At 44.0% G+C, this 26,160-nt stretch overlaps 1 protein-coding gene across 2 annotated transcripts in view; it reads left to right on the top strand.

The window, feature by feature from the left end:
* Positions 1 to 26,160, top strand: part of MFSD14A (major facilitator superfamily domain containing 14A) — an 83,843-nt gene that overhangs the window by 7,435 nt on the left and 50,248 nt on the right. For both annotated transcript variants that reach the window (XM_033916599.1, XM_033916598.1), the window contains exons 2-3: positions 9,139 to 9,234; positions 25,669 to 25,731. In XM_033916599.1, the coding sequence (XP_033772490.1) occupies positions 9,139 to 9,234; positions 25,669 to 25,731 (159 nt within the window). The remainder of the gene's footprint in view (positions 1 to 9,138; positions 9,235 to 25,668; positions 25,732 to 26,160) is intronic.

The raw sequence follows: 26,160 nt of genomic DNA, 5'->3' as shown, positions 1-26,160 counted from the left end.
GCCTTTTTTTTCTCTCAAAGAAGCCTTTGAGGTAGATTTGCCCCAGGAGACAAATGTCTATTAAATATAGTGAACAATGGATCAGAATGTATGGTCTTGTGGTTACTACATTCTTTACTTTGGGTTTCTTTTACAAAGCTGCGAAGCAAACATTCCAGTGAGTTTTCTTGGACAATGCAACAGTGGTAGCTTTATGTCAATTGGCAGGGAAGCACCAAGAGTGCTCCATTACGGTTGGAGGCCCAAATGCTTTTTCATTGGGCAGAGATCCACCTGTTGACTCTCAGCGCCACATTTAGCGGGAGTGGACAGTATGCAAGCAGATTTCCTCAGCCAGCAGACTCTGGATTAGAGAGCTGCACGGGGATGACGGGAATCCCGCGGGTTCCCCCTTCGGGTCACGGGGATCCCATGAAGACGCCCCCTAGGGTCACAGGGATCCCGTGGGGACGCCCCCTAGTGTCGCAGGGATCCTGTGGGGATGCCCCTCGTGGTCTCGGGAATCCCGCAGGGTTCAATACAACTCGTCTGATTTTCCTACCTGCCCTGCTGCGAGGCTCATCTTCCATTTCCTGCCTGCCCTGCCGCAGCACATAGCCAATTGGAAGTCTTCCCCGATGTCAGCGCTGACATCGGAGGGAGGGCTCATGGAAAACTTCCGGTCGGCTATGTGTGCTGCGGCAGGGCAGGCAGGAAATGGAAGACGAGCCTCGCGGCAGGGCAGGTAGGAAAATCATAGAAACATAGAAATAGACGGCAGATAAGGGCCACGGCCCATCAAGTCTGCCCACTCCAATGACCCTCCCTATCTATCTTTGCGGATAGATCCCACATGTTTGTCCCATTTGGCCTTGAAATCTGGCACGCTTCCGGCCTCAATAACCTGAAGTGGAAGACTATTCCAGCGATCAACCACCCTTTCGGTGAAGAAGAACTTCCTAGTGTCACCGTGCAGTTTCCCGCCCCTGATTTTCCACTGATGCCCCCTTGTTGCCGCGGGACCCTTGAAAAAGAAGATATCCTCTTCCACTTCGATGCGACCTGTGAGGTACTTGAATGTCTTGATCATATCTCCCCTCTCTCTACGTTCCTCGAGTGAGTAGAGCTGCAACTTCCCTAATCGCTCCTCGTATGGGAGCTCCTTGAGTCCCGAGACCATCCTGGTGGCCATTCTCTGGACCGATTCCAGTCTCAGCACATCCTTGCGGTAATGTGGCTTCCAAAATTGCACACAGTACTCCAGGTGCGGTCTCACCATGGATCTATACAGTGGCATAATGACTTCAGGTTTACGGCTGACGAAACTCCTGCGTATGCAACCTATGATTTGCCTTGCATGAAGCTTGCTCAACTTGATTTGCAGACTTCATGTCTTCCCTGACAATCACCCCTAAGTCTCTTTCTGCTTCAGTTTTTGTCAAGATCTCGCCATTTAGGGTGTAAATCTTGCATGGATTTCGGCTTCCCAGGTGCATGACTTTGCATTTTTTGGCATTGAAACTGAGTTGCCAGGACCTAGACCAGTGCTCCAGTAGAAGTAGGTCATGCATCATATCATCTGCCATTGAATTATTGTCTATTGTGCTCTTGTTCACTACATTGCTTAGCTTGGCATCATCGGCGAATAATGTTATTCTTCCTCGGAGCCCTTCTGTCAAGTCTCTTATGTAGATGTTGAACAAGATCGGGCCCAGGACGGAGCCCTGTGGCACTACACTTATCACCTCCAACATTTCGGAGGGGGTGCCATTCACCACTACCCTCTGAAGCCTACCTTCAAGCCAGTTCCCAACCCAATTTGTCAATGTGTCGCCCAAACCTAAAGAACTCATCTTGCTTAGCAACCTGCGGTGTGGTACGCTATCAAATGCTTTGCTGAAATCCAGGTAGACGATGTCCAGGGACTCACTGGATCCAGCTTCCTCGTCACCCAGTCAAAGAAGCTGATCAGGTTGGATTGGCAGGATCTCCCCTTAGTAAATCCATGTTGGCGGGGATCCCGTAGTTTCTCCTCGTCCATGATTCTATCCAATTGGTGTTTGATTAGGGTTTCCATTAGTTTGCTCACTATCGATGTGAGACTCACTGGTCTGTAATTTGCCATCTCCATCTTGGAGCCTTTCTTGTGGAGTGGGATGATGTTAGCTGTCTTCCAGTCCATCGGGACGTTACCTGTACTAAGGGAGAGATTGAAGAGCGCGGATAGCGGTTCTGCTAGGACATCACCCAACTCCCTGAGCACCCTAGGGTGTAAGTTGTCAGGCCCCATTGCCTTGTTGACCTTGATTTTTGACAGCTCGCAATAGACGCTGCTGGGTGTAAACTTGAAATTACTAAACGGGTCAACTGATTTAACCCTTGTCTGTGGCTGAGGGCCGATTCCCGGCGCCTCGCGGGTGAAGACTGAGCAGAAGTATTTATTTAACAGTTGGGCTTTTTCCGAGTCCGTTTCTACATAGTCTCCGTCTGGTTTTCTGAGACGTACTATCCCGCCCGAGTTCTTATTTCTGTCACTGATATACCTGAAGAAAGATTTATCTCCTTTCTGGATGTTCTTTGCAAAAGACTCCTCCATGCGGAATTTGGCTTCCCTAACTGCTGCTTTGACGGCCCTTGACTTGGCCAGATATTTTACTCTAGAGTCCTGTGTCCCTGATTGTTTGTAAGAGATGAATGCTTTTTTCTTCTCTTTGATGATGTCCGAGATCTCCGTAGAGAACCACTGTGGCTTGTTGTTCCTACTCCGTTTGCTTACTGATTTAACATAGCGGTTTGTTGTTTCCTGTATGGTGGCTTTCAGAGTTGACCACATTTCTTCCACGCTGTCGGTGTCTGCTTGGCTTTGTAGCGCCTGGTGAACGAAGTCTCCCATGTCTTGGAAGTTTGTGTCTTTGAATTTGAGAACCTTGGTCATTGAGGTAGATTTCTTGAAACCTTTCCTGAGATTGAACCATATCATATTGTGGTCACTGGAGGCCAAAGTTTCACCCACCGAGACCTCTGTGATACTTTCCCCATTGGTAAGTACTAGGTCCAGTATTGCCTGATTCCTTGTTGGTTCAGATACCAGTTGCCTGAGTCTTGCTCCATTCAAAGAATTTAATAGCTTCCTGCTGTTGCCGGAAGCAGAGGAAAGTGTGACCCAATCCACATCAGGCATGTTGAAGTCACCTACCAATACTGTGTCACCCCGCAAGGTGATATTCTCTATATCTCCGATTAATTCCTTATCTAGGTCATCTTGATGTCTTGGGGGGTCTGTATACTACGCCAAGATACAGGCATTTGTCCTTCCCTGTGGCCAAATTTACCCAAAGGGATTCCCCAGTGTACTGTACATCCGTGATTCTGGTGACCTTAATGTCATCTTTAGTATATAATGCTACACCACCTCCCATTTTACCCTCCCTGTCCCGGCGAAGCAAGTTGTAACCTGGTATGACCATGTCCCACCCGTGGGAGTCTGTGAGCCAAGTCTCAGATATCGCCATTACATCCAGGTCGGCATTCCTCATTTCTGTTTCCAAGTCTAGGATCTTATTTCCCAGACTGTGGGCGTTGACGTACATAGCCCTCCACGTTGTGTGTTTGTTGTATCTCAGTGGGGACGATCCCTCTTTATCAACTAGGACCCCATTAGCATTATTCGCATGTCTCTTACACTCCCTAGCATTATTCGCCTGTCTCTTACACTCCATAGACCCAGAGCTAAAGCTTGAACCTGTCTCGGACTCCCCATGACTATAGTGTGCTCCTATCTCAGACTCGGTAATGTGTGTACCCTGTGGGGGTATTCCCGTTTGGGCTACTCGAGCTCCTTTAGTGCAATTTGCAACGTGTGCACTCTCTCTGGTCCCAGAATTATAATGTGTACTCCCTCTAGACCCAGAATTGCTATGTATCCTCCCCCTAGACCCAAAATTGTAATGTGTCCCAGAAATATAGAATTTACTTAGCTCAGTCTCAAAAGAGTATTGGTAGCTTAGCTCGTCAGGTGGGTTGTTTGTGCCCGTACCCTCCCCCAACTTACCTAGTTTAAAGCCCTGTGTAGTAGGCGGGCTAGACGGTGTCCAAGGACGTTCTTCCCCCTCCTGGTCAGGTGTAACCCGTCTGGTCCCAGCAGTCCTTGCAGTGCCTCTCCGTGGTGTAGGAACCCAAAGTTCATCTCCTTGCACCATCCCTGCAGCCAGTCGTTCACCCTCCGGACTCGATCCTCTCTGGCACTGCCCTTGCCCCTCACTGGGAGGATCGAGGAGAAGACCACCTGCGCATCCATCCTCCTCAGATGAGCAGTGTTCTCCCTAGCACCCGGTTGTCCCCCTGCCAGCTCAGCCGGTGCAGAGCCCTCTTCTCAAGCACAGGTTCTCTCGACATGAACTCTCAGGCCTTGAGCATGCGCACATGCTCAAAGCACAGCACAGGAAACAGATCTTCGGGCACCGGCACCAACGCACAGGACATGCTGGTGCCGGTGCGGAGGCTACACTAAAGTAAGAAGAGGGTTCGGGTAGGTTGGGGGGACCTCAGGTCGCGGCGGAGGGGTGCCCGATGGCGGCGGGGGGTGCCGAATCACGGGGGAAAGGGTGCTGGTTCACGGGGGGGGGGCGCTCGCAAATCGAGGCGCGCTCAGTTTCCGAGGCGCCGATTTTGCAAATGTTTTGCTCGTCTTGCAAAACAATCGCAAACCGGTGCACTTGTAAACCGAGGTACCACTGTAATAAAGTTTCTTTGCTTATTTGTAAATGGGTTTCTACCAGAGCCTTTAATTCAATAGCATAATTAAATGAAATAACTATTTCTGAAGTTTATAGGGACGGGCGGGGATAGAGGGGATTCCTCGTGGGGACGGGTGGGATTTTGACGGGGACGGGTGGGATTTCAGTCCTCACGCAACTCTCTACTCTGGATCCCAGAAAATGGACTCTATCTCAGGAAGCGTTCAACATCATTGTGAGCCTGATGTTCGACCTGATGGTGTCAAGGTCCAATAAGAAAATTATTTGGCTTTTCAGTTGAAGATAGGAGCCAGGAAGCACCAGCCTTGTGCGCATATTTGGCGCCTCTTCGAGAACTAATGTTTGCTCAGACTGTCATTCCCCTGTGTCCCTGTTGTGCACATCTTGGAGTTTTTGCAAGACGGCCTGGAGTGCGGCTTTGCCTGGTCCTCCCTAAGGGGTCAGGTGGCAGCCTTGTTCTTTAGGGATCTCTTGCATGGTCGATGGTTGTAGTCTCTTCCTGATATGATCCATTTCTTGAGGATGGTGAAGTTGATTCTACCTCCAGTTCGCCCTTCGGTTCTAGCTTGGGATTTCAACCTGGTACTTTCCATGTTGATTTGTCCTCCATTTGAGCCCTTTGGCTCTTGCACTGTGAAGGACCAGTGTTCTCCCTAAGGCCTTTTAGCCGGGTGCTCCGCCCGGCTAATTTAGATGACCGCCCGGCTGTCATCTCGATCGCAAATCCTACTGCTGCCGCCGCTACTCAACTTTTTTTTTTTAAAAACCCACTCACCGGCTTGGAGATTTCCCGGGCTGACTCGGCACAGCCTGAATTGCCGCCGAAAGTGTTTGACTCCTGCCTGACTTTTTTTTTTTTTTTAACGCCAGTAAGCGACTTGAACCCATGCTCCGGGGCTCTAACTTGTGCATGCTGGCTTCCCATTTCTTCCCTCAAAAACCAGAAGTTATGTCCCGGGGGGAGAGAAGAGAAGGGAAGCCGGCACGCACATGTTAGAGCCCCGGAGCATGAGTTCGCTACAGGCTAAGGCGGGAGACAGGTTAGCGATGGAGGGAAGCTTACAACTTGCCTTAGTCTGTAGTGACTCTGCAGACGAGTATGTGAGATGGGAGGGATGGGAAGAGAAATGCTACTGTACTCAATTCTAACTTTACTATTGACGTAGGTGTTGTCCGCTTCCCCCCCCCCATACACACACTATAAAGAATTAAATTAAAGTTGTATTAACATCAAGCAGCTTTCAAATGACATTATAATCAAATAAAAATAAAATATTTTTAATACATTGCTAATTATTACCTGCATCTTTACCTACACTGTTTTGCTCTAGCTTTCACTTTGATCTTTATCTGCTACTTTTTTATTTTGCTGTAGTGCAATCACACAGGTCTCCTTCAAGGCTCAGTAACACTTCTCCATAAATTATGTGGAAGAGGTCTGGAAGTGGGGATCGTATCTATTTCATATCCTCAGTGAGACCTCAGGAAGGAACCTAGTGATCAAAACATTATTAGAGGTGCTGTAGAGCCGTTGCTTGTATGACTGGATGAGCTATATTTATCCTTTTTTTTTTTTTTTTAAGTTGTTTAAATTCATGCAGAAATAAATGGCTAGATTGAGCCTAATGACTTTTAAACCTCTATACCATTTGAAAGAGGGCGAATAACTAATTATTCACTTCTAGAATTGGATACTTCTTATATTTAGTAAAAATATTCTGGCACAAGTGTCAAACCTTAAAAAAGGAAGTCATATTGAGCATTGGAAAATAATAATTAACTAATAAAAATAATACACATTTAATTTAATTTTCCCCACCCAAATTTCCCCACCCCACCCGGCTACTTTTTCATGCCACCCGGCTGGAAATATTTCTGGGGAGAACACTGAGGACCTTACTTTGAAGATGGTTTTTCTTGTAGCCATTTCCTCAGCTCGGCACATGTTGTTGTTACAAGCCTTTTCTTGTTGTGCTCCCTTCTTGGAGTTTTCGAAGGAGCGTGTAGTGCTGCATTCTGTTCCTTCCTTTCTTTCTAAGGTTGTTTCCCCTTTTCATGTGACTCAGACTGTTGCCCTTCTGGTTTTGGGTACTTGGGAGGGTATTTAGAGCAGAGGCAGTTGCACAATTTGGATGGCGTCAGAGTTCTCCACACTTATGTGAAACGGACTTGGGAGTTCAGACAGCCAGATTGTCTTTTTATTCTCCTGGCGGGTAGTCATAAGGGGTAAGGTGCTTCTAAGGCAGTGATGGCGAACCTTTTAGAGACCGAGTGCCCAAACTGCAACCCAAAACCCACTTATTTATCACAAAGTGCCAACACGGCAATTTAACCTGAATACTGAGGTTTTAGTTTAGAAAAAACAACTCATACATTAACATCTTTTGTCTTAAAAGAAAACCACAATGATCTTCCACTATCTGTTCTTGCTTTTTTGCTGTATTCGTTTTTGGGTGTTCAAGACTTGGGGCCTGTTTTACAAAGCCGCACGGCAACAGCCCTGAAGCCCTGTAAATCTCTAAGGGCTTCGGAGCCGTTACTGCGCAGCAGTTCCTAGCGTGGCTTTGTAAAACAGGCCCTTAGAGTCTACAAAAACACAAAATTTTTTAAAAAATGAACCATCCAATACAAAATCTATCTCTATACCAAAAATAGCTAATACTGTTAGTTAACATTAAAGAAATGGATATTCCCTGAATCAACAATCTGCTCCCATCGGCTATGCCACGCTGTGGGAATCATCTTCACCACAGACTCAACAGGCTGCTGTCCGCACGGCATCCTCATGTGAACCGCCCGCCTTACCCCAGAGAGGGGAGGGAGGAAGCACTCCCATTGGGCTGCTGGGAAGAGGGGCGGGTGATGTGAGAAATGTCCTCATGCGCGCGTGGAGTGGGGGAAGGGAGCAGCCCAGCTCCGTGTCCCTCTGGCTTTCTAGTAACAAACTCTGTGCTGGGGTGACAGTGCTTGTGCCCACAGAGAGGGCTTTGAGTGCCCCCTCTGGCACATGTGCCATAGGTTCGCCACCACTGCTCTAAGGCTTTGATTGCGCATTGGATCAAAGAGACTATCACTTTGGCATACTTTCTTCAGAAGAAAGCAGTTCCAGATTTTCTCAAAGCTCATTCCAGTCTGGGTCAGGCGGCTGTGGCTCACTGGTTGCCCTACTGCCTCTGCACCCAGAGGTTGTGAGATCAAATCCCGGTGCTGTTCCTTGTGACCCCAGGCAAGTCACTTAATCCTCCAGTGCCCACTGCTTTGATTGTCAGTTTTGAAATGCCAAAGCAACAAAAAGGTGGCATACAAATCCCCCTTTTCCTTCCTGGGCTGAGTCCTCTCTTGTATTCTCAGTGGATATCTGTATGGCTGCAGTTTGGTCTTCTCTGCATTCTTTTTTGCATCACTATCGAGTAGACATTTAGGCTGTTTTTGGTGAGCCATTCTTGTGCCGGCACTTTGAGGCTTACACGCTTGATGGGTACTGCTTTGGTATGTCCCTTCCATCTGTGCAGGTCTAGAGGGATGATAAAGAAGAAGAAATTAGGTCTTATATGTTAATTTTTTTTTTTTTGTCCCTCCAGACCGGCACAGAACCCACCTAGTGTTTTGTGTTTGTTGATGTGAAGAGTCATTTTTTTCTTGGGATTGCAAATATATGCTTTTGTTCTTTTTGCCTTTTTCTTTTTCTGAGGAGCATAAATAGAACATAAGAATTGCCTCAGCTGGGTCAGACCAGTGGTCTATCGTGGAGTAGTGACATCTGGTTCATCTGGGTAGCTGGCAGACTGTGAGGGTAGTATTGGTTACCTATTCCAAACCTTTTCCAACTTGTGCTTTGTTTAGCACTGTTACCTTTAAAAAAATTATTCTAGACAGAGCTTTAGTTTTGAGTTTCTGCTTGGCTATTCATCAGATTGGTTCTATGAGGGACTGCACTGCCCACTTGTACTGTTAGAATTCATTGTGTTCTCGTTCTCCACCTGCTGGCAGAGGAGTGTAAACCCATCCCTCTGTGCCAGTCTGAAGGAACTAAAAGAAAGAAAGAAAATTAGCACGTAAGACCTAATTTCTCCTTAACTTATACTTCTATCTATCCAAACAGTTGCTAACTCTGTCAGATAAGTCTTGACCCCATTGTTTTATCTTTCAATGATTCTACTGACAAGAAAACTCTGGTTAATGAAGTTTGTGGGCCATTTTCTGTGTATACTTCCCATGGTCACACAACCTCCATAAAATTCAGTGGTGGGCTGCAGGATGCCCACCCTTGGTCTAGCACCTTGGTCTGTAAGAAATGTGTTGCATTCCCTGTAGTAAGCTATTTCTGTAGAATTAAAGCCTTTTGGTATATAAGAAATAAATTACATTACATTACATTACATTTTTTTCTATTTTATTATAGTCTCAAGGAATTGGTTCGCCCAGTGTCTATCATGCAGTAATAGTTATATTTTTGGAGTTCTTTGCTTGGGGACTTTTAACAGCACCCACCTTAATGGTAAGTTTGTTGTTTTTTTTTTTTTAATTATGTTTTTCTTTCTCTCTTTGTTTAAAATACCTGAAACATTGCAACACCAATTTTGAGTATAACAGACTTAAGGTGTAGTTCACATAGGCTGCCTTTTAGGATGAGTTGTTTTACAACAGGACTTGTGCTGTTTTAGCACTGGTCCAATTTTATGCAATGAGACCTAAGGCCTCTTTTACAAAGCTGCGTTAGCGGCCCTGAAGCCCATAGAGATTTAAAGGGCTTTGGGGCTGTTGCTGCACGGCAGCCGCTAGTGCGGCTTTGTAAAAGAGGCCGCTAGTTACTGGGGTTAATGTTAAAATAATATGTCTTGAATGATGGCTTGCGCTGATAACTTCCCTCCTCTGAAGAAGGCGTATTTTCCATAACGGTTCCTTAGTAAATTTTAAATGTACATATGAGTGGATCTGCTGATAGGGTTCAAAATAGAAACAGATGCCAGATTTGCCCAAATAATTAAACTTTGGTACTTGACATCTGCCACTAGACAGAAAAGAACAGGAGTAGGCTTAAGCTTGTTGAAGAGTCCTGGAATTTACAGGTGTGACAGTTGTCACCAATGATATAAAAACTGAGATTGTGAATGAATCAAAATTACATGAATAAATTAAAATACAGTATCTGCACATTACATTGAAAACTCAGCCTTGAGGCCTTGTAATAAAGAGATTAAGCTCACAGATTGGCATTCCCTGTCTAAATTGCTGATTCTACATTTCAGCTAATGCTAGGAAGTTCAGAAGGTTGATTTTGTGACTCTTAAGAGACATAGATTTATGTATGGATAAGGTTCTCAGAGGAACAGGAAATTTGGGTGTTTTACAGAGAATCTGTTTCTTATAGAATAGAAAATACAATATTACTTTGAAGGTCATACAGAAGTTAAGATGTGTCTGCAGGAAGTAGGGCTTTTTACTGACATGATTGATATTTGGAAAGGACAAAGATCAAAAGTAATTTAGGAAGAAAAGTGAAACACTGCCACCTGTTGGGTTTTAAAAACTTAACAGAATGGACATTTAATATTAACATTGACGTGAGGCATTTTTGGAAAGGAAGTCATGTGATCAACTGTGCCATTGTATTCTAAAACATGATAATTACTACAAATGATGTCACATAGGGTATAAATCTTTTTGCCTTGTTTTCTCTCTTTGAAGAGCACTGAAATTCTGAGGGCTTGCTCTTCCCAGACTATGGAAGCTCTGTCAATAAACATATTTGGTTTTTACATGGCTTTTCCTCGTCTGTTATTTGAATTTACAGAACAGAGTCTTTAGCCCAATCATGTGGGAAAGAGAATCCATTCTGGCAATTCTTTTGGCCTCAATGTTCAAGTCTCCAACCTACTTGAACAAGCTGGAAGCTGAGACTAGAAATAGCATCAGCCATTGGGACATACAGAAGTTTTGGAGGCCAGGCTGGAGAGAACAGCAGTGGGAGACCTAAATTGGGTAGGAGCTGCAGTTATTGGAGCAAGGAAGAGTTGTGTTGTTGAGCCTAGAAGGAGGAGCAATGATAGCAGCACTGAAAAAGAAATGAACTTCATGAAAGTAGAGCAGTAGTTAAAGTAGGATTTTTCATTCAGAGCTGCAAGGGTGTAGGCTACCATCTGTGGCAGTTACATGGATAGGTCCATGTTGGTTAGTTTAGCTAGCTTTTTGCAAACAGTCTTGTGAAAATCATTCAAGATCTACTATGCTTCCATTTTATTTGCATTTGTCCTCTGTGGTCCTACTCCAGGCCCTGCATCTGTAAAAAACAGAACTGAAATGTTGGTTAAGCAGCTCTGCTTTATATTTGGGACTCTTACCACAACCCTGTTTTTCCCCCCATTTTTATAAACATATTTAATGTTTTGTTCACCCATCCCTGATATTTTAGTTAAAAGCCCTCTTCAGTAGATTAGTCAGTTTGCTGTCAAGGGTGACCCCATTATGGAGGGTTTGATGAGACCCTCTTGAGACATTTTGTGTTTCATGAAGCCCTTTTTCACATGATTGTGGTGGGGTGAGAGTCCAAAATTTTGGACCATTTGTATCCTTTTGTTGCCTAAGGAGGTAGACGGGTATTGGAGTGTACTCCAAGGTGTAAGCCATGGTTATGGCGAAAGACCCTGTTCCTGTGCAGTGTAGCTCAGCTCTCAAGGAACTTTACAAAGGGAAGGTGAAGCAATAGTTTAAGCTCCACCAGCGCTGCTAATATGCAGGCTATTTGTGGTTGTTCCATGGCAAGGGTTTTGCTACATTGGTTGCAGCAGGTACCTAAATTCCCTGAAGTTTCTCACCTAGAGTTAGCTGTCTTCTTAGCTGACAACATCCTTTATGACTTCATGTGTCTTCCTTCCTAGTCCTGATTGTGGTTGGCCATAGGTGGCTCTAACTTTACTGTTGGGCAGCAGATATGGTCTCTAAGAAGCTCCTTGGCCATCTGCCCTTTTGGGTACAGTTGCTGTTTGGGGAGGATTTAATAATAATAACTTTATTCTTCTATACCGCCACAATCTTGCAACTTCTAGGCGGTTTACTTTCAAGAGAGCTGGACATTCAGTGATTTACAATATGCAGATAGGCAGATGGAAGTACAGAGTACAGAGACTTTAAGAAAGCGAAATTACAAAATATACTGTTTGCTAAGAATTTCAGAGAGGACCTGTTAAAGAAAGGTCGCGAATTTCAAAAACAGCGAAAATTACAATATACAGTTTGTTTAGAATTTCAGAGGGAACATATTAGAAAAAAGGTCCCGAAATTACAAATACTGTTCGATTAGGATTTCAGAGGGCATATTGGGAAAGTGAAATGAACAGAGTGTTTGATGAGATTCTGTTTAGGTGATATATCTGTCGAAAAAGGTAGTTTTTATGAGTTTTCTAAAAGTGTTGTAGGTCAGTTCAGCTTTATTAATGTAGTTGTCTAGCCAATGTTGTTGTTTGTTTGTTTGCTTGGTACATGAAAGTTCTGTCCAGAAAGGTTTTGTATTTACAATTGGTAATGCTTGGGTATGCAAAAAGATAGCTGTTTCTGGTTTGTCTTTTAGGGCTGTAGAATACGAAGTGTGATAGCAAGTACGTAGGAGCTAGTCCCCAAACTAGCTTGAAACATATGCAGGAGAACTTGAATATTATTCGTGCCTCGACTGGCAGCCAGTGCAGTAGTTTGTAGTAGGGGGTGACATGGTCATTCTTTTTTAATCCATATATCAAGCGGACTGCTGTGTTCTGAATAATTCTAAGTTTCCTCACTGTTTTTTTGGATATACCCATATAAACGATATTGCAATAGTCCAGAGTAGAAAGCACTAGTGATTGCACTAGTAATCTGAACAATAATGGGTCAAAGTATTTTTTGATGGTCTTTAATTTCCATAATATCAGGAAACATTTTTTTGCCACTATATTCGTGTGTTCAACCATTGTCAGGTGTGTATCCAATGGGACTCCCAATATTTTTATTGTGTTGGTAATCGGGTAATCGTGGTCTTTTATGTGTAGTGTTGTGTTGGTAATTTTATCTGTTGGGCTTGTAAGGAAGATTTTTGTTTTTTCTGTGTTAAGTTTCAGTTTGAAGTTGATTGTCCAATGTTCTATTTCGGTCATAATATGAGAAATGTATTTTGAGGTTTTGTTTGTTTGTTTGTTATGCTGTTCACTGGGATTAAAATGGAAATGTCATCTGCATATATGTAGTAGTTCAGGTTTAGTTTTTGCAGTAAGTGCCCTAGGAATGATATGTAAATGTTGAATAGTGTAGGTGAAAGTGGTGAACCCTGTGGTACTCCCGAGGGGTTTCTCCAGGAGTTTGAATATGTCCCACCACTACCCACTCGGTATGATCTCTTTGTTAGGAAGCCCTGTATCCAGTTCCTTGGTTTTCCCATGATTCCTATTGCATCTAGGCAGTGTATCATTATTTCGTGATCAACTAGATCGAATGCACTGCTGAAGTCTAGCTGTAGAATTAGAGCACTTATTCCTTTGCTGAATAAGCCGTATAGGTGATTTAGGATCGAGGCTAGGACTGTCTCAGTGCTAAAGCCTTTCCTGAATCCTGATTGGTGATAGGAAAAGCGTGGCCTTTCCAGCTGCTTGAAATGTGACAGAAGAGCTCCCATTGACCCATGGTAGCAATGGGCCACTTGAAAGATGGGGGCTGTTTCTGGTCAGACAGATGTCACAACTTTGGCTTCAACCCCTGGAAGAGCAATCAAGCAGGGTTTCTTTTGAGAACCTAAAAAGATTTGGGGACCCAGATCTATTCAATGAGGGTACACTGGGCCCCTTAGCTGCCTGCCTATGGCACATCCCACCTATGCAGTAACAAGAAATTGTATCAGAAGGGCAGGACACACCAAAGAGAAGACCCTAATACCGGTAGAAGGCCCTCTGTCTTATTTGCTGCTGCTGTTACTAGTAACAGAGAAATACAGAGGACTACAAAGATGGATGAGAGTGGGAGGAAGGGAGAAAAAAAGAGTTGGATGAAGGACTCGTAGAAGAAGGGGGTGGAGAAGACATAAAGATGCCAAACTGGCACAATGTTTACCAAAGGACAACTGGGTGTCTAGGCACCCTTTATGCAGGAGTCCAGGTCAGCTGCTCTCTTTGCCCTGCTGGGGAGTGTTAGGAGCCATGTTCACTAGAGACAGTACTTCAGTTAATCAGTAACTTCAAATAGCAATTGCTCTCTCTATATACAAACATGAGAATTTTCTTAGGCATAGTACATGTTGGCATTTAATCAACAGAGTGTTGTAGGTTTTATTTGATGTCAGGATTTTGTTTTAAACTGACCTTTAAAAAAGAATGTACCATAGAGTTTCCAAAATTTCCAGAAGTGTTTTGTATGTAGAGCAGGGTCCACCAAATCTGAGGTTACCATAATGACTAAAAAAAATCAGACTTCATGCACCATCAGCAGCCAGCTCTCTAGTCTTGTTCTAACTCCCTCCTGTCCACTGTGGCTCTTCTGATGCACACATGGACCCTTCTCTTATCCCTATCCCTATTCCAGTGCTGTTTAGAAGAGGAAGAAAAGAAGAGTAGCTGTGTGACAGACCACAACTTCCTCTCCTTGCTGCCTGATGTTGCATGCAGAATTTTGAACTACAAGGCTCAAAACTTTGCATTTGGCACTGAGGTGGCATAGGAGAGCACAGTGACAGCCCATCACTAAGCCGCTCTCCTGTTCTTCTGTTTGTGTTTAGTACTAGGCTGTGGGTGAGAGAGTGAGAGTTTGGGTTCCCCTGTGGCAACAAGGAAGAGCTTAACTGTGTGCCATGGGAGGGAGGGGAGAATTACTACTACTGCTTATCATTTTTTATAGCACTGAAATGCATACGCAGTGCTGTACATTTACATTCAATAGACAGTCCCTGTTCAGAAGAGCTTACAATCTAATTTGGACAGGCAGACAGGACAGGATATCTCAAGGTTGAGGAGATTCTGGTAGAAGGAATGATAAATGAGTATAGGTATCTGACAGCCAAGTGGGAGTTAAGAGTTGAAAGCAGCTTCAAAAAAGTGGGCTTTTAGCTTAGATTTGAATACTGCAAGAGATGGAACACGACGTATTGAGTCTGGCAGCCTGTTCCAGGCATACGGCAAGAAAGAAGGGATGAAGTCTGGAATTGGCAGTTGAGGAAAAGGGTACAGATAAGAAGGACTTACCCGATGAATGGAGTTCATGGGAGGAAGCATAGGGAAGAGAGATTTGAGAGGCTACAGAGTGAATGCACTTGTAAGGCAGTGAGAGGAGTTTGAACTGTATTTGAAAATGGATGGGGAGCCAATGAAGTAACTTGAGGAGAGGGATAATGTGAGCATAGTAGCTCTCGTGGAATATGTCATGCAGCAGTATTTTGAACAGAGTGAAGGGGTGAGAGACAGAAGCGTGTGAGACCTGTTGTTGTTGCTGTTTTTGTTTTTTAAAACTTTGATGTTATTTTAATATTTGATGTCATTTCATTATTCTGTCTTAATTGTCTTTACTCTACTCAAATGTATTATGAATGTTAGCCGCTTTGAAACTTTGAAAAGGCGAGATAACAAAATTTAAATAAACTTGAAGTACGTCTAAGCGTGAGGTGATGAGTGTAGATAAAGGGTTTTGGTAGCGTGTTCAGGTAGGAGATGTCAGATTTTGGTAATGTAGAGGAGGAAATGACAGGTTATAGCAATTTGTTGGATCTGAGCGGAGAAGGGGAGAGAGAGGAGTCAAAAGATCACTCTTAGGTTACGAGCTGACGAGACGGGGAGGTGGAAAGTGTTATTCACAGAAATAGAGAACAGCAAGAGAGTGGAGGTGGGTTTAGGTGGAAAGATAAGGAGTTCAGTTTTAGCCATATTCTGTTTCAAAACGAGAGATAGATAACTGTATACCAAGGTGGTGGGGGTAAGAGACTACTGCTTGAATGGAGAAAGGAATGGTTCAGAGAGGCTACTGGGATATGACATGAAACTGTTACTGGGATTTTGAGCAAGTGTTGAATATGATTTTAGGCTGTAGCCGCGTTGGTGCTGAACAAGTAGTAGAGAGGGGCTAAAACTGAGGCTGCTGGAGGCAGATAGGTGATGGAGAGAGGCTAATGCAGTAGATTCTTGGGGTAGGTGTATGAGTGGGTGGTTGCATCCTGGACTAACTCCTATAAGCTGGAGCTTTAGCACTCACTGCTAGCAGCTGCTGCTTTTGCTCCTTTCTCATTGCTTCAAGAGCTGCAAACTAAATCATGTTTCATTTCTAGATAGGCTGCAGGTAGGTGGACGATGGGGAGAGGAATAGCTTCTTACCCAGTCTTCCTTGCTACTATAATAAACAGTTTGCTGTACATCACTTTGAACACATTATGAATGGGCAATTTATAAATGGCTCTTTGATTTTGGGTGGGCTCCTCGATAGCTAAGAAGATTTATTGAAGCCTGATGTAGAGAATAACTTTAACCTGATAAGTGCATGTGTCTATGTCAGAAATCAAGAGGGACCTGAGGCTTTATCGAATAACAGCCATTGAAGGTGGAAAGGCAAGATGATGATAGGGCTCTTGTTGAGGAAGCCAGTGATCAAACTATAATTAATATTTAGAATTGAAGAGAGCAATTATTTGACTGGATGCTACTGAATAATTTTATTCAACAATTATGTGATGTATGTAAGGCATATCACTGAGTGAGTTAAAAAATGGCTTGGTTGATGGGCTTCTCATGTAAGCATCATGGCCGAAACACAGCCATATCAAGTCCACATAATAAAGGTGTCTTCTGTTACCTAAACACAGGAGTCTGTACGTTGGGTAATCAATTCGTGCTTGTCAACTGTTTGCAGAAGGATATCAATCACAAAAAGCGCCTTCAGATAATTCAGAATACTGCCGTTAAACTGATCCACAACGGTAAAAAATATGATCTTGTAATACCTTTTCTGATTAAATCTCATTGGCTTCTAATTAACCATCGTATTACCTACAAAATTTTACTTTTAGTATTCAAAACCCTTTCTACTAATGAATCTAAATTTATTGATAAATTACTTATCCCTTATAGCACTTCGCGTTCTCTCCGGTCTACTAATCAAAAGCTTATAATAGTCCTCTCTTTGAAAGTTATTGGAACATGACGACATGATATGTTTTCAGTGATGGCACCTCAGCTTTGGAATGCTATGCCTCAGCATTTAAGAGAGGAAAATGATTTGAGTTGTTTTCAAAGTAATTTAAAAAATTTTCTTTTTAAAGATGCTTTTAATCTTTAAATTATGATTAAACTTTATATCAGTTTCCTTCTTTGATTGCACTCTTCCCTCCCTATTGTTTTTTTCCCATATATGGCTCTCCTCTGTACTTTAAAACACTGAATTGTAGTTCTGTTCCCTCTTACTTTGTGTATTAGTCTGTCTTTAAGTCTATTTGTCTAACCCATTATTCTAAATTTTAAATTGTATTTCTAAATATATGTTTATATTTTTATCAATTTTTTACCTCGCTTAGTAAAACTAAATAAGCGATTTATCAAACCAAAATAAAACTTGATCTTTCAGCTCCTCCTTCATTAGTGGAATATAGTGCCCTCTTCAGTTTTTCCTTCTGTATGTGAACTGAGAAGTTGTGTTCTGATCTGCTCTGTTTTTATTATTTTTGAGTATTTATCTTTGGTTTTATAAGGCTTTGGGACTACTTTGCTTGAGAGAGGACTTAGACTCTGCAAGGGCGGACTACAGCTTGCAGGGCAAACCTCATGTGTATCTGATGAGCCAGCCTGCTTTGGGTCTCTTCAAGGCTGTTCCCCTGGGAGCTAGCTTGTCTTCTGATTTATTAGAGGATTAAGCGCAGGCTGTGGGACCCTATGTGATTCCCTTTGGGTTTCAGGGAGCCGGCTGCATTTTAATCTCCCCTGTCGCGCTGCAAGGATCTGTGGGGGTAAAGTCCTCAGTCGTGTCTTGTCTGACTGGCAGCCGAAGATCTCCAGTTATGGATTAATTTCAACAAGGATTTGAGGCAGAAAGTCGTCTCAATTCAGTTAAGATGAAGCAAAGCGCAGTAAATACAGTCAATTATTTCTTATTGGGGGGGGGGGGGTTGGAAAAAGTTATTTTTAAGGGTTTCTGGGGCCAGAGCTATAGTCCCCCCTTCTCCTTTCCCTGAGTTTTTAAACTTCAGGGGAGCCTTCATGGGACATTTTTAGCATGAATTTGCTGGCAATGGCCAACTTGGATTTTAAACAGTCTTTTTAAAGAAGCATTTCCATCTACTTCAGAACCCCTCAGTTTGATTCACAATGACTGGGGTGGACGACTCCTCAGGTTGTTCTTCCCCTATATCATGCCAGATTTGTGCTGGATGGTCAGTTGAGGAGGTTCCGTGTACCGTGTAACACAGGGCATGTGAGGGAGGGGTGGGAGCCTCGGGCTCAGCCTCCTCTGAGTCTTCTAGGGCTGGGGAACCACAGGGGCTCTGAGTGGTAGGGAGAAAATCGCTTCTGGAGACTATAAACAGTAAAGGTGTGAAATGCAAGTGCATGGATGCTGTGGAGTTCAAAAGAAGCCAGTCTGAAGCCCTGTAGGGGTCTATGAGGCCACCTGTTCAAGGATTTACCTGAGTTTGTGAATCTCCTGTGGGAAGCTTATTTAGTGGATCCAGAATGCTCTGCACTGCTTGGTAGTGCGCTGGCATTGGACCAGGGAGAGATCCTTCTTCCAGAGGTCTCCCTGCAGTGGAGAAAGCTGACTCCCAGCCTAATTGATCTTGTGGAGCAGGATTGGAAGATTGGAGATCAGACTCCATGCCTTTATTGCCCCAGGGCTCAGCTACTTTCCTGGAGGATTCCAGTTCCCTGTCAGGGACCAGGAGACAAAAGGTGATAATTGCTTTCTACCAGGGAGAAGATCCATTGGTTATTACGGATGTGCTCAGAGAGTTGAAGTTAGAGCCCCAGCTGCCATCCACTTCATAGTGCACGGTCATGAGCAACACAGATGCTCAGACCTCCTTTTTTCCTGCGCATCTGGACATCTCCTTGCTAGTCACTGAACAATGAGAGACTCTGGAAGGCTCCCTGAAGGTGGCAAAAACTATGTCCAAACTTTACCCTTTGGCTCCGGAGTTTCAGCAGCTGTTTAGTCAGCCGAAGGTGGATTCCATGTGGCTCAAGTGACTAAATGTACCTCCCTCCTTAGTGAGGGAGAAGTGATGATAAAGGATGCAGAACATCGCAAGGTGGATGTGGTTCTTAAGAGGCAATTTGAAGCAATATCCTTGAGGATTAAAGCTGCAGCGACAGCCTCATTTGTGGCATGTGTCTGTCACACTAGATTAAGGCAGAGTCCTGCTGTGGAATAGGACATCTACCGCCAGCTGGTGCTTGAAGGGGTGGATTATGTTTTATATGCAGTAACACTTTCACTCTGATTGATGCATAAATGTCAAGTTCAATGATAGCAAAACAGCACAGGTTCTACAAAAATCCAAACTGAAGGAAAAGGGCCCTTCCACCTCCACTGAAAAGTGGTGTTACTTAAGGTGATTGAGCGATCACCTCATCGGCAAAAAACCTTCATTAGAATTAAAATTGAAAGACTCTGTGCTGTATTTTTGAGATAGATGAAAATGATATCAACTTATCTTAAGCTGATCGGTACACAGACGGTGGCCAGCATTTAACAAATCTGCTGCCTCAGGGTGTGACACAACCGATCAGACTAGAACAAAAACAAAATTAACAAAACGTTAAAATTGTTTCTTAGTGTTTCAATCATCCTCAGCTCAAATAAAGCCCATAAGACATACCTTCAAAAACGGGACACTAAACGCGTCTCCTGCATCCTAAGATGGCTCCTTACATGTTCACACTGGATTTAAACACTCCCAGTATGATGACGTCATAACCGGAAGTGGCAACGCATCAAATGCTAAGACGCTGTTGCTCTTTAACATGATTTGTTGTGATTTTGATTTCAATAACAGACTAGAAGGAATTTCATCTAGTGGTAAAGTGCAAAATAGTGCAATGTTAAAAACTATGTTTAGTGCAAAAAGTGCAATAAGGCAATTCATATTATTATAAAAAGTGAAAAATAATTTGGTTCAAAAATATATTCCCCTAAACCAGCTATAGATCATTTAATAAAAATGATTCAATAAAAAGCACTCCAATCTAATCTTTAATTCAGCCCCACGGGTTCTTCACTGTTCAAAGTGTGAATCCAAAACTGTTCAGCCTGCAGTAATCGTTGTGATCTGTTGAAACAGCCTTCTTTGATGTGATCTATCACACAGCAATGTAGAACAGTAAAATTATGATTATATTCCAGACAATGGACAACTAGAGGGGCTTGTATTCTAGTGTTGTGTATATGTTCCATGACCCGCTTCTTAAAAGGGCACATGGTCTGACCCACATAGATCTTTAGGCACAGACATGAAAACATACACTACAAACGACGTTGTACATGAGGTGATGTGTTTAAGGTCAAAAGACTGACCAATTTGAGGATGTATAAAGATGTTAGTTAACTCTAAAGTCACTTCACATGTCATACATGTCCCACATTTATAATGTCCAGTAGGATAAATCTGAGGCTCGTGTGTATTGTTGCTTACATCAGAGTGAATCAAAAGTTCTTTCAAATTTTTTTGTCTAGTAAAAGCAATCCAAAAATGAGTTTCAGTAAATGTGGGATGTAACTCCATAATTTCCCAATATTTCCTTAATATTTTTGTTCAGTTTTAATTCTAATGAAGGTTTTTTCATTATATCTGAGTTATTTGGGTATATGCTATATATGACATCAGAGTCTTGGGCGACGTGTCAGCTTATGCTGCTTTGGCCCTCAGGATGCTCTGGATCAGGCAATAGACAGGAAATTCAGCCTCGAAAGCCACTTTAAGCAGACTGCCCTTCAAAGGACAGATGCTATTTGGTAAAGGCTTGGATGATCTTATAGCCAGAGTGGTGGATTACCACCCTAAATCTCTGCCAGAAAGCAGACCTCACTGACCCACTAGGAGAGACAGAGGCAATTTTCATTCCTCACAATGTTTCCGCCAGTACTACGCAGGTTCTTCTGCTCAGAGATCTTATCAGGGATCCAAACATAGATTTGACAACTCCTGACGCCAGCAATCCTCAGGGTCTCGCATCAGCACAACCTCCAAGAAGTCACCAGGTTGCTAGGTCAGCAGCCGTGCCCCCGAACGTGGTAGAAGGCAGTCAGCATTCTGGAGGGAGTGGGAGCAAATTTCCTCATACAGCTGGGTTCTAGATCTTATTTGAGAGGGTCACAAGGTAGAGTTCTATCACCCTTCTTCAGATCTGCTCATCAATTCACCAGTTTGATGGCATGAAAAAGAGATCAGGGCCAGAGTGATGGTTCAAAGTTTATTGGACATTCAAGCCATAGAACCAGTTCCTTAAGAAGAATTAGGCTCAGACAGATACTCCATATACTTCATAGTGCCCAAGAAAGGCACAGAAGACTGGAGATTGATCCTGGATCTAAAGTCTGTGAATGCAGTGCTGAGAATACTGTGCTTTTGCATGGAGATTGTTCAGTCAGTCATTGCAGCGGTGGCTCCAGGGGAATTCTTAGTCTGCCTAGATCTGATGGAGGTGTACTTTCATATTCCATTTTCCCAGACCACTAGTAATATTTGAGATTCCATGTCCTTCATATGCATTTCCAGTTTGTGGCTCTACCTTTCAGGTTGGCAGTGGCCCCCTGCACCTTCACCATGGTGGTGGTTGCAGCTCACCTCTGATACAATTACACCCATACTTGGACGATTGACTGATCAGAGTGCCATCAAGGCTGGAGGGCGAGCAGACAGTGTGACAAGTTGTGGATCTTCTAAATCAGGGGTGCCCACACTTTTTGGGTTTGCGAGCTACTTTTAAAATGACCAAGTCAAAATGATCTACCAACAATAAAATTTAAAAAAAACACAAAGCACACTGTACGCATAGAAAATGTTAATCATCATTCCTATTCCAGGGTTTTTCAAAGAGGTCAAAGCAGATGACTCTATGCACTGTCACCTCACTAACAACCATACAAAACAGACAAATACCCCCCTCCCTTTTTACTAAACCACGATAGCAGTTTTTAGCGCAGGGAGCTGCGCTGAATGCCCAGCGCTGCTCTCGACGCTCATAGGCTCCCTGCGCTAAAAACCTCTATTGTGGTTTAGTAAAAGGGGACCATAGTGTAAAATATAGACAGCAGATATAAATTCAGATACATTTTGTTCACTAAATTTAAAATAAAATCATTTTTCCTACCTTGTCTGGTGATTTCATGAGTCTCTGGTTGCACTTTCTTCTTCTGACTGTGCATCCAATCTTTCTTCCCTTCTTTTAGCCTGTATGCTTCCTCTCCTCCTGAGCTCATCCCCCCCCCCCCAACGTTTTCTTCCTCTCTCCCTGCCCTCTCTTTCTTTCTCTCTTCATGCCCCCTTTCTTTTTTCTGATTCTCTTCTTTCCTTCTGTCTCCCTGCCTGCCCTCTTTCTCCCTCCCTGCCCTTTCCCAAGCCACTGCCACTGCCATCGAATAACAGGCCCCCAAAGCCGCCCGCCGCCGGCCAAGCTCTCCCTGCTTCGGACCCACCAGCATTCCTCTCCCCGACGTCAATTCTGCCGTCGGAGAGGAAGTTCCGCTGGCCAGAATTTCCTCTCCAACGGCAGAATTGACGTCGGGGAGAGGAAGGCTGATTGGCCCAAGATCGACCTATTAGGAGAAATGCTGCCGGGTCCTGCCTTTGAGGAAACAGAAAGTAGGCAGGACCTGGCAGCAAAAAGTGCAAATCGCAAGCTTCACTGACCTGTCTCCCGCTTTAGCCCGCGAACGGGGCTCTAACATGTGCGTGCCGGCTTCCCTTCTCCCCCCCCACATAACTTCCGGTTTCAGAGGGAAGAGAAGGGAAGCCGGTACAAGCACACGTTAGCCCTCGGAGCATAAGTTCTCCAAGCCGTTTTTTTTTTTTTTAAATGTTGAGCAGCGGCGGCAGCAGCAGAATTCAGGAGCGGGCCAGTCAGGAGGGGAAAAAAGAGAAGGGAAACCGCTCTGCGATCGACTGGGGTCGCCTGAGCGAGCGACCTGTCGATCGCGATCGACGTATTGGGCACCCCTGTTCTAAATGATCTGGGCTGGACAGTCAACCTTAAAAAAGAGTCATCTAGAGCCAACCCAAAGCTTGGAGTATTTGGGAGTCTGTTTTGGCACGGCGAAAGACCACGTCTTCTTCCCGAGCCATGCAAACAAACACAGGAAGCAAATTTCAGAGATCTTAGCAATGCCAAATCCCAAGGCCTTGTATTAACTCCAGGTGCTGAGCTCGAAGGTGGCCTCCCTAGAAGTGCAGGTCTCCCTTCATATTTGCAGGGGTTAAGGGCATAGCTCCCTCATGAATATTAAAAAATTTCAAATAACTTTAGACCCCCCACCCTGACTCCTTCCCACCTCCCGGACCCCTCTACAGCTTACCTTTAAAGCCCTGGTGGTCTAGCAGGGAAGAAGTGATCTTCCTGTGTTCCTGCCTTGTGCAGATCCGCTATAAAAAAATGGCTGCCTCAAGTTCCCCATGCCCCTCCTCTCTCTTCTGTTACAGTGGAGATTGATTGCTATGGTTCAAACTGAAGAGGGTACTATACACCACTGGTGGAGGAAGAGAAACTGAAAGATGTGATTGATATCCTTCTACAAACAGTTTGTGAGCAGTTTGTTAGCACAGATTGATCAATTATTATATTTTTCGCTTCATAAGACACTTTTTTCACCAAAAAAGTGGATGAAAATAAGGGTGCGTCTTATGGAGCGAATCCCCCCCCCCCCCCCGTTACCTTATTTTAGTTCCTCTGGCGGTTCTTCCCTTCCCTCTAACTGACTTACAAACTAGCTGCAGCATCTTTCTCAAGACCTTAATAGAAAAAACAGAATTGACCCTCTCCATCCTCTTCCAACAAAACCGTAAGCTAAAAAAAGTAACAAAAAAGCAGGCAGAGGACCAGCTGGGCACACACAGATAAAAAAGGCAGAAATCAGTTGCAAACTTTGTTTTAAAGCTTAGGATCCCCCCACCCATCCACCATCGATTTCCAAAGCCCGCCTGCAACAGAAACTGGGCTCACAAGAGTGACGTACGGCTCAGTCCTGAGCCCTTCAGGAAACGAGAGAAGAAGTTCCTGGTTTTTTTTTAATGCTTACTATTTACTTTACTGAGCTGGACCTCCTGCTGTCTTAATTGTCCCCTTTTTCTTCTCTTAACACAATTGTTCTGCTGTGCCTGGCCTGATTGCTTCAGAAAAAGTTATCATGACAAGCATGGGCAGAGTCGCTAGCCCTTAAGAGCAGAAACTTTCCGCTCCTCTGTTTCGCCTTCACCCTGTTTCATTTTCTTATGCAAAAGAACGGTTTCCAGAGGAAGCTGGCTTTGAAGTGCTACTATTTGAGCAATACTGTTACTTTGGATTTTTTTTTTTTTTTTTCAACCATTGTGGACTGCAAAAAAAAAAAAAAAAATGGTGCGGGAGCTGAGAGGAGAACAGGGGAGGAGGGCAGGGTGCCGGAGGAGGAGAAGAAGAAGGTGAAGAGCAAGGAGGGCAAGACGAGGACGGTGCGATCGCGACTTCTGCTCCTGCCAGCCGAGGGCACTGTGCCCACCGCCAGCAATAAGATCAAAACCACCAAATACACGGCGCTCTCCTTCCTGCCCAAAAACCTCTTTGAGCAGTTTCACCGGCTCGCCAACATCTACTTCGTCTTCATCGCCTTCCTCAACGCCTTCAAGCCCGAGCTGGCTCTAATCCCCATGCTCTTCATCCTGGCTGTCACCGCCATTAAGGAAGTCTGGGAGGACTATCGCAGGTACTGCTCTGACCATGAGATCAACCACATGTACTGCCTGGTGTACAGCAGGTAACTAATGAGCCACGGAGCAGGGGAGTTGGGCACTGCTAAATCAGTTTGGAGGGCAGAGGAGGTTCATTAGCTGGGTTGGGGATCGGGACATTGCAACTGGTTGTATTTATAGTCCCAGGATAGAGTGGAGACAGTAGCAGCCTGCCAAAGCAGGCATGAAGTTGGGAAAACTGGCAACTAAACCAGGTGGCAGGCTGTTCAATGATTAATGAAGTAAGCAAAAAATTGGAAGATAAGATGACTTTGTTTTATTGGATTACCACATTTCTGAAGCAGCCATTCAGGGAGTGGCGCGGGACAAGGCAGGCAAGTGAAAAGCTTGTGCCTGCCTTTTGTGCCGCTCTGACACTGCAGCTAGTTTCTGGAGGGAAGGGCAGGACCGCCGGAGGTACTAAAATAAGGTACGGGGGGGAGTTCGGGGAGCTAGAGGGGGTATGGGAGGGCCCTGCCTGCCTGCTACTAGGCCTGCCTGCCTATCTGCTATAAGGCCACTAGACCACCAGAGGAGGGACAGGGTACAGAGTCTGGCAAGGAGTGTGGGGTTGGGTGCAGAGCCTGGCAGGGAGAATTTGGTTCAGAATGTTTTTTTCTTGTTTTCCTCCTCTAAATCTAGGGTGCATCTTATGGTCAGGTGCGTCTTATGGAGCGAAAAATACGGTAACATACAGACTTCTGCGTGTATTAACAGAAAGAAGATTATCTAGTTAAGAACCTAATATTTCATTTGACTACTTATCCAGCCTTCAATCTTCACTATAAAATAACCCACATGAAATCAACACTTGCACCTCACTCCTTCCTTTGTCTAAAAATTTGATATATGTAAGATCAGAAATATATAAATATGAAATATTGTGATTTAAATGATGTTCTGTATTTTGATATACTTCATGTTTTTACTTTGATATTACCTTGTTCATAACTTCTAGTATGTTAGAAACATTATATGCTTGTGGTAAAATTGCACTGATATTGGATTTTCAGGTGTATTTCTTCTTTTTAGGTCTTGCGTAAAACATTTCCAAAACATACATTTCTAATGAATGGCTTAATTCAAGGAGTCAAGGTAAGGTGAAATATTCCCAATACAGATTGATAATTTTCTGTACTATAAGCCCACACATGTAGTGTATAGGACTGGTGAATGTGGAGATAGGCACTCCTGTCATTTTAGATTGGAAAAGGACTCAAACAAGCTCTAGCAAACACTGAGTTACAGTATACCGTATATACTTGAATATAAACTGATTCAAATATAAACCGAGGTAACCTTTTTTTCCCCCCAAAAGAGGAAGAAAAAAGGTTGACTTAAATATATACTGGGGTGTGTGTGTTTAATATTCAAGTGCAGTGCCATACTCTACCAGGCTTTGCTTCCAGCCTCCCTCCCCCTCTGCACGCTGTTTGCACTTCCTTCCTTCTTGCCCTGCCAGGTTCTGTAGCCTGTTTCCCTCCCTTCCAATGCCTTATAGGGCTCCACCAGACCCACCCATAA

The sequence above is a fragment of the Geotrypetes seraphini genome, chromosome 12 (genome assembly GCF_902459505.1).
Source record: "Geotrypetes seraphini chromosome 12, aGeoSer1.1, whole genome shotgun sequence".
Taxonomy (NCBI): domain Eukaryota; kingdom Metazoa; phylum Chordata; class Amphibia; order Gymnophiona; family Dermophiidae; genus Geotrypetes; species Geotrypetes seraphini.
The sequence above is the reverse complement of the archived record's forward strand: the minus strand, read 5'-3'. Positions and strand labels throughout refer to the sequence as shown.